The 16811-nt window shown below is 48.8% G+C and overlaps 1 protein-coding gene across 1 annotated transcript in view; it reads right to left on the bottom strand.

The window, feature by feature from the left end:
- LOC140417302 (receptor-type tyrosine-protein phosphatase U-like) overlaps positions 1-16811 on the bottom strand; it is a 1277635-nt gene that overhangs the window by 97813 nt on the left and 1163011 nt on the right. The window contains exons 26-28 of the mRNA XM_072501194.1: positions 4552-4701; positions 3380-3553; positions 696-836 (exon numbers count right to left, since the gene is read on the bottom strand). Coding sequence (XP_072357295.1) covers positions 696-836; positions 3380-3553; positions 4552-4701 — 465 coding nt within the window. The remainder of the gene's footprint in view (positions 1-695; positions 837-3379; positions 3554-4551; positions 4702-16811) is intronic.

Genomic DNA, 16811 nt, shown 5'->3' with positions numbered 1-16811 from the left:
CTGTGGAGGCCAAGTCACTAAAGTCTCTAAGACAGAGATAGGTTATTGATTAAACGGGATCAGAGATTATGGGAAACGGCAGATTGGGGATGAGAAATATATCAGCCATGATCGAATGGTGGAGCAGGCATGATGTGCCAAATGGCCTAGCTCTGCTCCTAAATCTTAGGGTCTTATGGATAAGATGGTACTTTCCATGTGTTTAAATTTATTTATCTCTCTCTTGGTATGTTTCTGTGAATTTGAGAGCTCTGGCTCCAGATAGATCACAAGGCAGCCGAAATGAGCACTGGGTTAGTGCACTGAAGATGGCAAAGAAACTCCGAGTTGGCGGTAACATAAATTGGTACCCCAACTGGCTGGTCTGCAAGGTGTTCACTGTGAATTACCTACTGACTGCAATATCATATTAAACAGAGTGACTACAATCTCACACCAAGAGTCATAGAATCATTTACGGCACCGAGGGACACTATTTGGCCTCTTTCGACTGCTTCTTAGAAATTAGGCAACAATTTCACATTTCAACATAAGTCAGACCTAAAGAAAGATGGGAATGCACAGTGTTTGAAAGAGAATCATCCTGCGTGGAATACCACCCACCAGAACATTATGGGTCTTGCTTGAAACATGAACATGCCTTTCTTTCTGTTGCTCGAATTTGCAGTTTTTCTTTCCTTTGATTACTAACTTACCCAAGCGGAATTTGACTGGTTAAGTTGGTTTAGCATGATGATTGAAGTACAGTTGTAGTCATACACAAGTCTCCAAAAGTCTGCTGTGGTGTTAGGCAGAGGGTGTTCGGTCATCACAAAAGCTGTTGCTTGCCTGAAGCTCTAAATAGAAATGGAATGCAAAAGCTATTCAGAAATTAACCTTTTGTGCAATCCAAAGTCTTCTTTCTAATTTATGGTAATCTCTTTGTTTATCCCATAAAGCTTTGATCACACCAATGCACCAACTTATCATTTTACAAGTAAGATGTATCTGATCATGAAGTAAAAGTTTTGTTTATCACAAGAATCCGCCAAATGGTAAATCATACCTGTACTGGCGTTTTGAAAGAGATAGTCAATCGATTTCACTCCCCTATTCTTTGTTCATAGTCCTGTAAATATTTCCTTTACAAGTATTTATCCAATTTCCTTTATTATGATCCCAGACCAGACCCCAACAGTGGTTGAATACTGAACAAAAAGCCCCAACATTTTATTGGATTTTGTAAGACTGTGAGGAAAGGATACCTCACCCCAGGAGTGATTTCACACAAAATAGGATATGGTATATTAAAACAGACTTTATTATTAACACAGATTTAAAATATCTTTAACATCACACAAGAAAATAGCTTACAATTACCCCTTAAACAAATCAATAGAGTGACACAATAACCCTTAACTTATCTTTACTTCCACTCAAACAATAAAACCATCTCAGGTCCCAATCCACTTTTAAATACATTTAGCACTCAGGAATTCTTGCTGTGAAGTGATGTCTTTTGAGACTTTTGGCAAAGAAAGACCTGAACCCTGTCATAACAATGCAGAATCTCTGGCAATAATTCTTCAGAAACTTCTCAGCTTGCCTTCCAGCTACAGACTAAAACTGAACCTGAACACCTCACTGCTTCAACCCCTGGCTCCTCACATTAACTCCATAATCTTACTAAACTGACCACAATGTTTCTCATTAACTCCCCCCTTCCCCTGCTGATGCCTCAATTCTCCTTGAAGAAGTTGATGAATGGCTTTCACCTCCGTGTAAACTCATCAATCGACACTCTTAAGACAAACTTCATTTTCTCCAACCTTAGGAATTCCGCCTGGTCACTCATCCACACCCCAGTTTCGGGGGCTCCCAATCCCTCCACTCCAGCAAGATCCGTCTCTGGGCTACCAGGGAGGTAAAGGCCAGGACATCGGCCTCCCTCGCCCCCTGGACTCCCGGTTCTTCTGACACTCCAATATCGCCATTTCTGGACTCAGGACCATCATAACCCTCAACACCACGGACATTACGTCTGCGAAACCCGGCAGAACTCCTTCAGTTTCAGACAAGCCCGCAAAATATAAGCATGATTCGCGGGCCTCCCCACGCACTGCCCACACCTGTCCTCCACCCCCTCAGAAAACCTGCTCATCCTAGCCACCGCCCTATGAACTACCATAAATTGGATAAGGCTGAGCCTTGCAAGCGACGAGGATGCATTCATCCTCCTCAGAGCCTCCTCCCACAACCAGGCCGCCAGCCCCCCCCCCCCACACAGTTCCTTCTCCAATTCCTCACGACTTCCCCTATCGGGGCTCTCTCCCAGTCCATTAGCTCCTTATAGATCTCGGGCACCTTATCCTCACCCACTCCTTCCCTCGACAGCATTTTATCCTATAATCCCAAGGGTGGCAAACCAGGAAAGGATGGCCCCTGCTTCCTCACAAATTCTCGAACCTGTAAATATCTGAATCCATTCCCACTGAGCAGCTTATATTCCTCCTCCAAGTCCTCTAAACTCGCAAAACTGCCTCCCACAAACAGGTCCCCGAACCACTCGATCCCTGCCTGTCGCCAACACGAAACCTCGCGTCCAACCCTTATATCTGGAAAACCGGCAAAACTCCTCCAGAATACTCATAATTCCCCCAATACCTCCCAGTGGGTCCGAAATATACAGCACCAGGTCACCTGCATACAACAAAACTCTGTGCTCAAGCCACGTCCTCCCACAATCCCTTTCCAGTCCCTCGATATTCTGAGCGCCATTGTCAATGGCTCTATTGCCAAGGCAAAGAGCAATGGGGAGAGTGGGCACCCATGCCTGGTCCCACAGTGTAGCCCAAAGTACCCCAAGCCCACCCAATTCATCTGCACGCTTGCTACCAGTGCCCTATACAACAATCGGACCCAGTCCACAAACCCCTGCCCGAACCCAAACTCACATTTCCCACAGATACTCCCGCTTCATCCAATCAAAAGCCTTTTCTGCGTCCATTGCCACTGCCACCTCTACATTCTGTCCCTCCAGGGGCATCATTATAATGTTGAGTGGTCTCCTATCATTCACTGACTATCTCCTCCCCTTTACAAACCCCGTCTTATCTTTCCCTACCACCCCCAGCAGACAGCCCTCGATTCGCAAGGCCAAGAACTTTGCCAGTATCTCAGTGTCCACATTTAATAGTGATATCAGATGATAGGACCACACTGCTCCGGATCTTTATCCTTCTTCAACATTAGGGATGTGAACAGCGGCGATAATGTTGGGGATGTTCCCCCTTTGCCCTTGCCTCATTATATGCCCTCACGAGCAGAGACCCCAGGTCCCACCCAAATTTCTTCTAAAACTTTGAACAACTATTAAATAAAGAATAAAAAAGGGACCCACGTTCATCAAGGTCACTTTGATGTCGTTGTTACTTTCACCATCCACAGTCTGGAGGAATGGAGGGCATTGATCAAGCGGGAGGACGTCTATATTACGGTTCTTCTCTTGGTTACGAGATACGAGAGCAATGCTGCACTCCTCAACATCCAGCTGGGTAGTCAATGTATTAAGGGTCTGAAATTTTAATAAAGGTACAAGTTTCAATGAGCTATCTTTGAGTTATCAGCATCTTATTGAGAAGAAAAGCCCAGGCCCATACTCCAAACATTATTTCTGTGAGTGCAGTAGAAGTAGAAAGAAAGATATTTGGCAGGATTCTCCGTTTGGGAGACTATGGGCGGGATTCTCCGTTGCCCGACGCCGATATCGTAATCAGTGATTGGACGGAGAATCCCTGTTTACGACCAAATTTGTCGTAAAACTAGACACTTCCTCCACACATAGCCTCAAAATCGGAGAATCCAGCCCTATGTTCTCCCGCCGGAGCTGAATTGCACTCATTTTATGATCCCCTTGGGGTCGTAAAGCGGGATGCAATTCAGTGTCCCACGTCATGCAAATATGCATGGCTTGGAATACGAGGGTTTCCCAGGGAATCCCATTATCTGGTCGCCATCGAGTGGGTGGCACAATAGCGAGGTCCCACGGCCAGCCAACACCTCGCAAATCGGCACTGACCCTCCCCCCACCTCCGCATCGCAAATTGGGCCCGAACCCCCCCCCCCACCATACGGCAGCCTCCCACCATCGGATTGCCTGGGTAACCCCCACCCAAAGTGAAGGGGTGGTCTGCCCATCGCGCCCCCCCCCCCCCCCTGTAATAGGGAAACTCCCCTCATTCTTTGTTGTGCCATGGGCTTTTTTATATCTACTTGCAAGGGCAAATGGATTCCAGTTTAAAATCGCATCTTAGTACTGCATCGAATAGCAGGTTAGATTTTATGCTAGAGTCCGGAGTGAGACTTGAATTCACTGCCCTCTCTCTTAGTTGATGAAGTACACAGATCAACAGGCAAAGCCTTAGTCGATAGACATCTGGTTGTGAATTAAGTTGAACACCGAGCACTCTAGCAGAGCACCTTACCATGGTGAGTGCATTGAAAATATACCATTGAGCAGGAACTGAGTTGCTTCCCATGTAATGATTTAGCACTGAATGTGGTGTCACTGACCTCGAATTCTTCATTTATCTGTGAGGAGTTACTCTGAGGGTCTATTCTGATCATTTCTTTGTAAGTAGATTTGAATTCAGAAACTGGGATGGAGGTGTCATCATGCAGGCAGGCTTCCAAGATAGCAACATGGATGAAAACATACTGCTCCTTTAAATAAGAGATCACTGTGTTATTATCCAACAGATTTCCTTTAGAATACAGTACATGTATAAACTCTATTCTTTTTTCTATTTTTGTAAGGGATGCGGTGACAAATTCAGGGTTTTAGATAGAGCGGCATGGTAATACAGTGGTTAGCACTGTTACTTTACAGAGGCAGGGTACCACGTTCGATTCCCGGCTTGGGTCACTGTCTGTGTAGAGTTTGCACTTTCTCCCGTGTCTGCGTGGGTTTCCTCTGGGGGCTCCGGTTTCCTCCCACAAGCTCCGAAAGATGTGCTTGTCAGGTGAATTGGACATTCTGAATTCTCCCTCAGTGTACCCAAACAGGTGCCAGAATGTGGCAACTAGGGGCTTTTCACAGTAACTTCATTGCAGTGTTAATGTAAGCCTACTTGTGACAATAATAAACATTATTATAGTGATTATTATTACTAGATTTCGGGAGGCCATTCCATTAAGAAATATTACATCTAACTGGGACATCTAAGAGGGTTGTAGAGGAGTTAACCAATGTTTTTACTAGATTTGGACAACCAAAAGAAATTTAATCAGATCAGAGATTAAATTTTATGTCGAAGTTATTCAAGGAAGTTATGGATAGTTTAGGAATAAGGCAATTTAACTCAACAGCGAATCATTCAGAATCACAAGGGTCATTATAAAGATGCCATCAAACTCCAAAGATCATGTTGAGGGTATAGTCAAGATTATCCAGAGGATTGGGATAAAGGAGTGCTTTCACAGGTTTGACTGGCGGCCTTTTACATCACCTTGCAGAGAGAGAGCAGAGAGAGAGTGCCTTCCAGCTTCTTCTCGGCTGAATCTCTTCTCACAGAATTCAGGACAAAATGGAGCTCTTCACATGATGCACCTTTCTTCCTGAAAATTTTGAATGGCACCACCAAGCGCAAGCAACAGCGGGGTTTGGCTCAGAATTTCAGATTCAAAAATTGGCTGCTTGCCAGGTCTATCAAACTGACATCACGTGCACTGCCACAGGATCTAAAACGGTCCTAGGCTGGTCCATTATACCTGGAGTGTTTTCGGTTTGTAGCACCCGCTAGCAGTGCGCGCGCTCATCTCTCCACTTCATGACAGCACCCATACTGCCTGCCATGGCCACAAAGGCCACCAGCTGCCAACCCCTGTGCTGCCCGTGTCTGACTGCCTAACACTGTGCACTTTCTGTCTCCCCCCCCCCCCCCCCAGGAGAAGGCAGCACAGAACTGCAGAGAGAGAGAAGATGGAGGGGAACCGCCGGATCCGTGGCCCCTCACCTTTGTGGAGCAGATTGGTGGGCACGGAAAAAGAGGTCAGTCGCCAAGGCGGAGGTCGGTATTGGGCAACTAAGTGAGACCTCACTGAGTTGTGGTATTCCAATGGAGCGCGTGACATGACCCCCACCCACCTCCCCCACCACCACTCCCACACTACTCCCACACCACCCCCACACCACAGCCACACCTCCCCCACACCACCCATCACCCCAACGATCCAATCATATGTCATATTTTGTGTCTTGAGGATCACCTGGCAACGAGGAGGACCTCCTGGTGTCCCTGCCCCCAGCGCTAACCCCAACAAATTCCAGTGATGTGGAGGCAACAGGCAGTGACACTAGCCCCCAAACGCCAGCCCGAAACACCCGTAGCAGCCGCCCAGGGATGACACCGACTTTGCGCCACAGCTATCTCCAACACCCTCCACCATCCCAGAGAGACATTCACCTTGGTTGGGCACTTTAGTCAAGAGGCTCCTTGGGCACTATTTGGTGCATACCACACATGTGCTGTGGTACATCAGGTAGAGGTAGGAACCCCCAATGGGGTGGATGGTTAGAGGGTAGCCTGACCCCCAGGGACTAGCTCCATCTAGATGGGTTTGGGGTTCCTAAAAAGGGCGATTCCATCAATAATGGAGATGCAGACATAGAGCCAGGGACTACATGAGGGGCTGTCAGATGCCATCCAGCACCTGCAGGTGCAGTTTGAGGAGTGCAACCAAGCCAACACAGCACGGGTAGTATCTGCGGTGGAGGCCATGAAGGTGAAGGTATCGGCCAAGGATCAGGATCTCCAAGGCCTGGGCATTCTGTGCGGGCAGTGGCCGAGCCATAGGATACGGCTTCCCTATCACAGGCAGCTATGTACCAGGGCCACCTGTCCATTGCAGCGACGCTCCAGAGCTTGGCCCAGTCACAACGGGTTCCGGCTGAGGGCGTCATGAGCATTGTCCGGACGCTGGATGACCTGCGCCAGTCCTGGAGGGAGGTAGCAGAGTGTCATGGGAGTGTACCTTGAAGAAATGTTTTATTTGATCACATGGCTTCAGTGATGTCATTGTGAGGGTGGAGCTGGGCTGTGGCTCTGGGTTTTACTTTCATTTTTGAGCTGGGAGCTGTTTTGTGGCTTTGAGTTGTTTTGCTTCCGTTTTCACATTCGGATGCTGGATTCAGACAGAGACGTCTAGTCTTGTCTCACTCTTTCTGCATTTTAAAAGCTGCTTCCAGACTGCTTGATAACTTAAAAGAGATAACTGCTTTTCTGGAAGGAATTCAAACCTACTGTTTTGGGATGTTGTTATTAAGTTGAAACAGTTAAGGGGAGTTCATTAAGGGTTCTAAGCAGGTTACTGTAGCTGAGTGAGGTATTTATGTTTGTAGTTGATAAAAATGCTTACTGTGTGTGTTTATAAAAATGTTAACTAAATTCGTAGAATAAACTTTGTTTTTGATTACAAGTGCTTAAGACTTCTGTTGAATAACACCTGAAAAGCAGGCCCTTGTGCTCCTCGTAATCAAAATCTATAAACAGCTGTGGGTCAGGTGAACTCCATGATATACTTTGGAGTTTTCTAAACCCTAGCCCATAACAATAATCACTGAGTGATGTGGCAGTCACTGAGGTGGACCAGTCCCTGTGCTCCGTGGCCACAAGCATGGAGACCCTGGTCGACACAAGAGCGGGCCCCCCAGGATTGGCGGTGTCAGGTGGCGGGGAAGCCCCCGAGGTCTCTCTGGTCGCACCCCATCCCTTGGAGAAGCCCGGTGGCTATCGGACATCTGAAGGAGGAGAAGGCACTGGGGCATGTACTGGTGACTCCTGCAGGAGGGTGCCAGAACACCGTAGTGCCTCAGACTCCCAATTGGCAGTGCGCAGAACAGGGCGGCAACACGCCACTTGGGACACCCGAGTAATTGCTGGGCCAATTCAAGTCTGTTCGTTCTGAAGGACAGCCGTGAAAGAGGACCCTTGTCACAGGGTGGGATTCACAGCAGGTTGCCTCCACCCCTGATGTACCACCTAGGGATCCACCTTGACGTAGCGTTAGGGCCTGTAAGGCCAGAAAAGTAGACACCAGTTAAGTTGGCATGGGTACAGAACATAGGATAGCCATAGGGACTAGGGTGCACACTTTATAATGATGTTCACAGAAGGGTGTGTGGGATAGGCTGGGCTGGCTGCAGAGTGGGCACTGGGAGTGGGGCGTGGGGAAAGAGAAGATGGGCGGATGGTGAAGGTAGTCATGGGCTGGGACCCCTAGGTTGGATGCCGGACATTGCCCTGGTACCCCGCCCCTCCCGCTCAACCTCAATGCCCCCCCCCCACCAACCCAGCCCGTACTCCATCCCTACCCCTGCCACCCCAAGGGTTTGGCGGTACTGTGTGATGGATGCATGCAGGGATCACCCAGACAGATGGTGGAACGTGCTACTCTGGGTAGGAATCCAACGTCAAACAATGTGGAGCACCAGAGCTCATCACAGATCAGTGGGGGGGGGTTCGCCGGTGTGGGGGGATGGGATGTAGGGATGTTTGTACCGTTGGCCAGGCCTCCTAGTTGGTGAACCTGGAGCATCCCATGTGCAGTGGCCCTGGACCATCCTCCGCATCCTCTCGTTGGATGAGGCCTGGTGTTCATCTTCTTCCTTCAGCACGACACCCCTCTGCTGCGTGATGTTGTGGAGGATGCAGCAGGCCACCACAATGTGGGAGACTCCCCTAGCGCTATGATGGAGGGTCCTTCCAATGCAGTCCAAGCACCTGAATCGCAACTTCAGGATGCCAATGCACCGCTCAATTACGACCCTGGTCGTTGCATCGGTGTTGTTGTTGCGGGTTGCCGCGTCGGACTGTGGCCTCCAGATGGTCGTCATCAGCCACGACCACAGCAGACAATCCTGTCACTGAAGACCCAATCCGTCACCCAAGGGTGCACCTCAAAGGTGTCAGGAGCCATCAGGTGTGCCAGGATGAAGGCTTTGTGCATGCTAACTGCGTATCTGGTGCAGACGTGCATCTCATGGTCACACACTAGATCCACCTCTTCGAGTGGAACCCCTTTCAATTTGTGAAGAACAGCCCGTCATGGGCCAGGGCTCATTAGGGGACCTGCATCCCATCGATCACCCCCTGGACCTGGGCATCCCAGTGATGGCAGAAAACCCTGTTGTCCAGGCAGCCTGGTGGGCTCGGTATACATTGAATTTGATATATTTTGCTGAGCGGGCATACAGGGCCTCTGTGATGGCACAGATGCACCTGCGCACCGAGGTCTGTAAGATCCCAGACTGGTGCCCAGCCAGCGCCTGGGAGGACCCGTGGCGTAAAAGGCTTTGGTGACTGCATTGGAAGTCTAATCCAAGCAGTAGGGGGGCGCAGAGGTGAGGGTGGATGTACAGTTTAAAATGGGCGTACTCAGAGCCCTGCATCTCGAGGTTCGCGATACAGTACCCCCGGATCTGTACCGAATGGGATCCGGAGGCAAGGGAGATTGTTTGGGATGCGGGGTAGGTGTGATGGGAGCAGCGCCTTACCGTGTCAGGGTGGACGAAGCTCTCCATGCTCCCGGAGTCGAAAAGACAGGGGGTCTCATGCCCGTTGACCCGGACGACCACCATAGAACTTTTCAGGTGCTTTGCCCGCGACTGGCCGAGGGTGACTGCGCCAAGCTGCGGGTAGCCTGCGTGGTCGGAGGTATCGGGGTCACAAAATGGCGGCCCGCATGAGTCGCACGTGTCGGGCTGAGTCGAAGAGGCGACCAAGATGGCTGCCCCCATCGGTCGCACGTGTCGGTCGGTATTGAAGCCAGCAGCCAAGATGGCGGCCCCCACGAGTCGCACGAGGCTGGTGATGTGCCTGAAGGGGGTGTTCCCGGCAGGAACGCAGCCACATTGCGGGGTCTGCTGGCCTGTGAGTCCATGGGTCGGGCCTGGTAAGCTTTCGACTTCTGGGCTTTAGGTTGGCCCAGACAGACTCTGGCGAAGTGTCCCTTTTTGCCACAGTCGTTGCACGTCGCTGTGCGGGATGGGCAACTCTGCCGGGGGTGTTGATCCTGGCCGCAGAAGTAGCACTGTGGTTCCCCGGTTTGGACGGGCAGCCGCGCGGCACAGGTCTGTGACGTAGTCGGGTCTGGTGGAGGCCGCATCAGTGGTGCCCACGAGGGGTTCGCTGGGTCTGCGGGGAACACGCTGAGGCTCTGGTAGGCCAGCTCTAACGAGGTGGCTAGTTTTACCGTGTCCCGCAGGTCAGTGGCCCCGTTTTCCAGCAGGCGCTGCCTGATGTAGTTAGACTAGACCCCAGCCACGTAGGTGTCCCGGATCTGCAGCTTCACGTGCTCCTCGGCCGTCACATCCTAATAGTTGCAGTTCCTTGTGAGTAGGGTCAGGTTCTCTAGGTACTCGTCCAGCGATTCCCCGGTGCGTTGATGGCGAGTAGTGAGGAGGTGCCGTGCGAACACCTCATTTACGGGCTTCACGAAATGCGCCTTCAGGGTCGCGACCGCAGCCTCGTACGTGGCAGCTTTCTCTATCATTACGGAGATGCGATGGCTCACCCATGCATGGAGGAGGTGCAGCTTGAGGGTTTCGGAGGGAGGCATTGCGGAGGAGTCGTGGTAGGCCTCAAAACAGCGAAGCCAGTGGGAGAAAATCTCCTTAGCTTCTGTTGCTCGTGCGTCGAATTCGAGTTTATCATAGAATCATAGAATTTAAAATTCAGAAGGAGGCCATTCGGCCCTTAGAGTCTGCACTGGCTCTTGGAAAGAGCACCCTACCCAAGCCCACACCTCCACCCTATTCCCATAACCCAGTAACCCCACCCAACATAAAGGGCAATTTTGGACACTAAGGGCAATTTAGCATGGCCAATCCACTTAACTTGCACATCTTTGGACTGTGGGAGGAAACCGGAGCACCCGGAGGAAACCCACGCAGACACGGGGAGAATGTGCAGACTTCGCACAGACAGTGACACAAGCCGGGAATCGAACCTGGGACCCTGGAGCTGTGAAGCAATTGTGCTAACCACTGTGCTACCGTGCTGCCCAAACTAATTAGCTATTGATCTCACACTGGGTTACACTTTCAATATTGTACAATGTGGAATAGCACTTAATTAAATGGATGATATAATCTAATGTGTGTAGAGATTTTTCCACTTTTCCAATGCTGTTCTTTCGCTTCACAACTTGCTACTTTTCAGAGTAACAATCTGACAAGCACATTCTTTAATGGTTACTTCCCCTTTTCCATCATAGCACTTTAACCTACTTTAATAAATACAGTTTTAATTCAGCCTACAGAACTTCATGATGAGCTCATTTCCCAACCTCAATCCATGTCGGCACTCACCAGGTGCGATTTAGAGAGACTTTCAAAACACAGCTGTCTTGCAGATGTTCTGAGATGCTTACTGCCAGAATGTCTAAAGAGCCACACTTGGGACCCCCTCCCAACTTTCCCAGAAGCAGATAAAAAAATACAGGTGGGACCTCCAGATCTGGGATCCGTCTCCCATTTTTTTTCAGTGTCCGAATCAGGAGCACACATCAAGCTCATTAACTCTTCCTCTTTCCACAAATACTGCCCGTCCTGCTGAGTAGCTCCAGTTCTCAGTATTTTCTCTCCTTGTTAAAGTTTATTCAGGACAGGTACCTTGTTCCAGGTAATGCACAAAGTTTGACCCGATTTAATTGAGCCTCTCGCCTTCTAAGATCGCAACGTTGCATTGGCATTGAAAGAATTAGGTGAAGATTGATCTATTTCCCATACACTTTTTCATTCTTGGCTTTTGCCTGTTAATTAAACCAATGCTCAGCACATAAAAGGGATTCCAATCAGACTGTGATTTAGCTGAAAAATAGAGATGTTGTTAAATTTTGGAGAGTTGATCTTTTTAAAACTGAAGTTAGGGCAATGAATTGGTTGAGGTAATACTTTGAGGCATTGATATCTGGGTGTGAAGCTTACGTGTAACTTGCATACAAACTTGAGCGTAAACATGAAAGTATTCGGTGCCGGAGTGGGGCAGTCAACCCATCGGTCCTGCACTGCAATTCAATGAGATCAGGGCTGACCCGACCCTCAGCTGCATTTACCCAGTGTGGCTCCAGACACCTTGACAATCTGACCTGACAAAAATCGAATAATCTCAGTCTTGAAAGTTCCAATTTTTCCTCAGCATCCATAACCTTTTGGGGGGAGGGAGTGTGAAAAAGTGTTTGACGATCTCGCTCCTGAACATGCAGACGCTGCGACAACGAATGAACGGACATCGCGCGACAATCACCAGGCAGGAATATTCCCTTCCAGTCGGGGAACACCGGTTGCCATTCCGAAAAAGAACCTTTTATCCTAACTCTCTGCCTTCTGCCTGACAGCCAGTCGTCAATCCATGTTAGCACCTTGCCTCGAATACCATGGGCCCTTATTTTACTCAGCAGTCTCCTGTGAGGCACCTTATCAAAGGCCTTTTGGAAGTCAAGATAGATAACATCCATTGGCTCTCCTTGGTCTAACCTATTTGTTATCTCTTCAAAGAACTCTAACAGGTTTGTCAGGCACGACCTCCCCTTACTAAATCCATGCTGACTTGTCCTAATCCGACCCTGCACTTCCAAGAATTTAGAAATCTCATCCTTAACAATGGATTCTAGAATCTTGCCAACAACCGAGGTTAGGCTAATTGGCCTATAATTTTCCATCTTTTTCCTTGTTCCCTTCTTGAACAGGGGGGTTACAACAGCGATTTTCCAATCCTCTGGTACTTTCCCTGACTCCAGTGACTTTTGAAACATCATCACCAACGCCTCCACTATTTCTTCAGCTATCTCCTTTAGAACTCTAGGATGTAGCCCACCTGGGCCCGGAGATTTATCAATTTTTAGACCTCTTAGTTTCTCTAGCACTTTCTCCTTTGTGATGGCTACCATATTCAACTCTGCCCCCTGACTCTCCGGAATTGTTGGGATATTACTCATGTCTTCTACTGTGAAGACTGACGCAAAGTACTTATTCAGTTCCTCAGCTTGTCTCCCATCACAAAATTACCAGCGTCATTTTGGAGCGGCCCAATGTCAACTTTTGCCTCCCGTTTGTTTTTAATGTATTTAAAGAAACTTTTACTATCATTCCTAATGTTACTGGCTAGCCTACCTTCACATTTGATCCTCTCTTTCCTTATCTCTCTCTTTGTTATCCTCTGTTTGTTTTTGTAGCCTTCCCAATCTTCTGACTTCCCACTACTCTTTGCCACATTATAGGCTTTCTCTTTTGCTTTGATGCATTCCCTAACTTCCTTTATCAGCCATGGCTGCCTAATCCCCCCTCTGATAACCTTTCTTTTCTTTGGGATGAACCTCTGTACTGTGTCCTCAATTACTCCCAGAAACTCCTGCCATTGCTGTTCTACTGTCTTTCCCACTAGGCTCTGCTCCCAGTCGATTTTCGTCAGTTCCTCCCTCATGCCCCTGTAGTTACCTTTATTTAACTGTAAAACCTTTACATCTGATTCTACCTTCTTTCTTTCAAATTGGAGATTGAATTCGACCATATTATGATCACTGCCTCCTAAGTGCTCCCTTACTTTAAGATCTTTAATCAAGTCTGGCTCATTACATAACACTAAGTCCAGAATGGCCTGTTCCCTCATGGGCTCCATCACAAGCTGTTCCAAAAAGCCCTCCTGTAAACATTCAATGAATTCCCTTTCCTTGGGTCCACTGGCAGTATTATTTACCCAGTCCACCTGCATATTAAAGTCCCCCATGATCACTGTGACCTTGCCTTTCTGACATGCACTTTCTATTTTGTGGTGCATTTTGTGTCCCCGGTCCTGGCCACTGTTAGGAGGCCTGTACATAACTCCCATTATGGTTTTTTTGCCTTTGTGGTTCCTCAACTCTACCCACACAGACTCCACATCATCTGACCCTATGTCGTTTAGTGCTATTGATTTAATTTCATTCCTAATTAACAAGGCAACCCCGCCCCCTCTTCCCACCTCTCTGTCTTTTCGATAGGTTGTGAATCCCTGGATGTTTAAATGCCAGTCCTGAACCCCCTGCAACCATGTCTCTGTGATGCCTACCACATCATACCTGCCAGTCACAATCTGGGCCACAAGCTCATCTACCTTGTTCCGTACACTGCGCGCATTTAAATATAGCACCTTTAATTCTCTATTGACCGTCCCTTTTTGTTTTCTTAGTGTGGTGGACCTTGGTTTACTGAGCCTTTCCATACACTGTGTCATATTTTGTGGGATGGGGACAATCGTAACCACTCTTGAGTTTATCTGGCTTTACAGCAGCTTCCATGGTGATGTCGTTGGATAATAAATTGATATACCATCAATTCACTGCGAGACTGTGAGAACGAGTGAACATAAGGCTTTATTATCCAGGAACTTGCCTGCCAGTGTCTGCTGTATAAAATGAGTGCCGCCCACAGATGGCCGGCTTATATATCGCCCCGGGGTGGGCGGAGCCAGAGGCGGAGCCCACCGGGGTTCCAGTACAATACCTGAAAGTAGATCATATTATCATTTCTTGGTCATAGTACTATACAGACAGTTCATATTCAGGTGAGTACATTCACCACAGTGTCATATTGTACGGAGCTCATGTAGTCATCCCACTGCAGAGTCACGAGTCCCTGCTGAAGGACCTACACAGTGGTCACCCAGGCGCCTCTAAGCTGAAGAGATTTGGCACTGGCCTTTGGAAAGAGACATGGAAACATAGAGAGAGTTGTACACAGCTGTCCAATGTATCAGGAGCATCAGCAGCTCCCGGTGGCACCCTCCCTTCAACTTTGGGGTCCATATTACTCGTCATCATGGACACCCACTCAAAGTGACTTGACGTATATAAGATAGCCTTGACCTGCTCGGAAAACTCAGATGCTCGTTCAGCACCCATGGGATCCCTAAGGTCCTGGTGATGGACAAAGGGATGCCTATTGCTGACCTCACAAGAAGAAATACATAGTGAGTCGGTTCTGTAAGTGATGGTATAAAATCTTCCAGCAGAGCCAGGCTAGATGGGAAAGTTGTTGTTGAGCTTGGAGGAGCCTGCTTCTTGGCTCACCGTGTTTGATATTAAAACAGCAGACAATAAATGGTTTCCATTGGCGGCCATGAGGTGAACGGTCACACATAAGGTGGCTCCTGCTAGGGGACTTGGGTTTTGGCCCGTTTTGCCCGATTGATTGGTGCTGTTCAGGTGGAAAAGTGGTGTTGTTGGAGAGTTTGGGTTCCTCCTCTGGCATGTGATGTCTGGAGGCTATAACACAAGGAACAAGTTGAGTAAAGGGTCCCCATCTGACTTCAAAGCCCCTTGTGTCATAGGAGGGGAGAAAACGGCAGAGACCTCTGAGTCGCCATTGCTCTCTCAGTGGACAACTGAGAGGCTGGTGGAATTCCAGGTGGAGGTGTTCAGGAAACAAAGGCAATCAGTCACGGACGATATAGCAACGGTGACTGAATCCATTCGTGCAGCTCTGGACAGGGTGAAACAACAGCTGGAGATACAGGGTTCGACGATTCGGAAGGTGGAGGAAACGGTCACGGACCATGGTGACTGGATAGCCTGCTTGGAGGCAGAGATGATGATGTTGGCGGAGTGGCCAAGGGGCAGAAGGCATTGAATGCCAAGGTTGACGACCTGGAAAATCGCTCCATGCATCAAGATTTGAGGATCGTCGGGCTGCAGGAGGGTATAGAAGGTGCTAATGCCACAGAATGTGTGGTGAAGATATTTGGGAAGTTGGTGGGTGGGGGGTTACGCAAACCCTGCCAAAGTGGACCGGCCCCACTGATTGTTGCAACAGAAGCTCAGATCTGGGGAGCCGCCGCTGGTGGTCATAGTCGACTCAACACATATTTGGATAAAGAAAAGATCAGCATTAGCCATGCGTAATCTCCATATGGTCCTAGATCCAAGAACTCGGAGGTTCGTCATAGTCAACACCAACAGAGGATTGTATGAATTCACGCGGCTGCCATTCAGGTTTTCAGCAGCCTGTGCAATTTTTCAGCATGTGATAGAAAACATCCTGTGGGGCCTACCCACGGGTGGCCTATACCTAGATGACGTACACACCAACGGGGCCTCAGACAAAGAACTTTTGGAGAAACTGGCTGAAGTCTTCCTTCATTTTTAACAAGCCGGCATCTTGTTTCCGCAGTGAGAAGTCCGTTTTTAACGCCCCCATGATCTCCTATTTAGGGTACTGAGTAGAGAGGCACGACCTTCACCCGATGGAAGACAAAGTGCAGGCCATCCAGCAGTCTCCCATCCATCAAGACTCCGTTCTTTTTTAGGGTTCATAAATTACTATGGGAAATTCATTCCCAACTTAGCCACGCTGTTTAGCCCGCTCTACCAATTGTTGAAGAAAGGGAACCAGTGGGAATGGGGCCCCCCGCACCAGAAGGCGTTCCGAGAGGTCAAGTGGTGTTTGTCATCCGAGAAGCTGCTGGCTCACCTTGACCCAGAAAAAAACATTTCTGCTAATGTATGACGCTTCCCCTTATGGCGTGGGGCGGTTCTAGCATCGGATGCCTGATGGGTCGGAATAGCCGACAGCTTTTGTGTCTCGCATACTCGCCAATGACCAAATCAAAAAGGAGGGCCTGGCTGTCGTGTTTGGCATGAGGAAGTTCCACCAGTACGTCTACGGCCATGCCTTCTCAGTCTATACAGACCACAAGCCTCTGCTTGGGTTGTTCAAAGAGGATCAGGTGATTCTCCCAATTGCAGACACGAAGGGTGAGCCATGGTCATTACTCCTAGTGGCGTATGAGTATACAGTG

Source organism: Scyliorhinus torazame, chromosome 1 (assembly GCF_047496885.1).
Source record: "Scyliorhinus torazame isolate Kashiwa2021f chromosome 1, sScyTor2.1, whole genome shotgun sequence".
NCBI classification, from domain to species: domain Eukaryota; kingdom Metazoa; phylum Chordata; class Chondrichthyes; order Carcharhiniformes; family Scyliorhinidae; genus Scyliorhinus; species Scyliorhinus torazame.
Note: the sequence above shows the minus strand (reverse complement) of the source record. Positions and strands in the feature narration are given on the sequence as shown.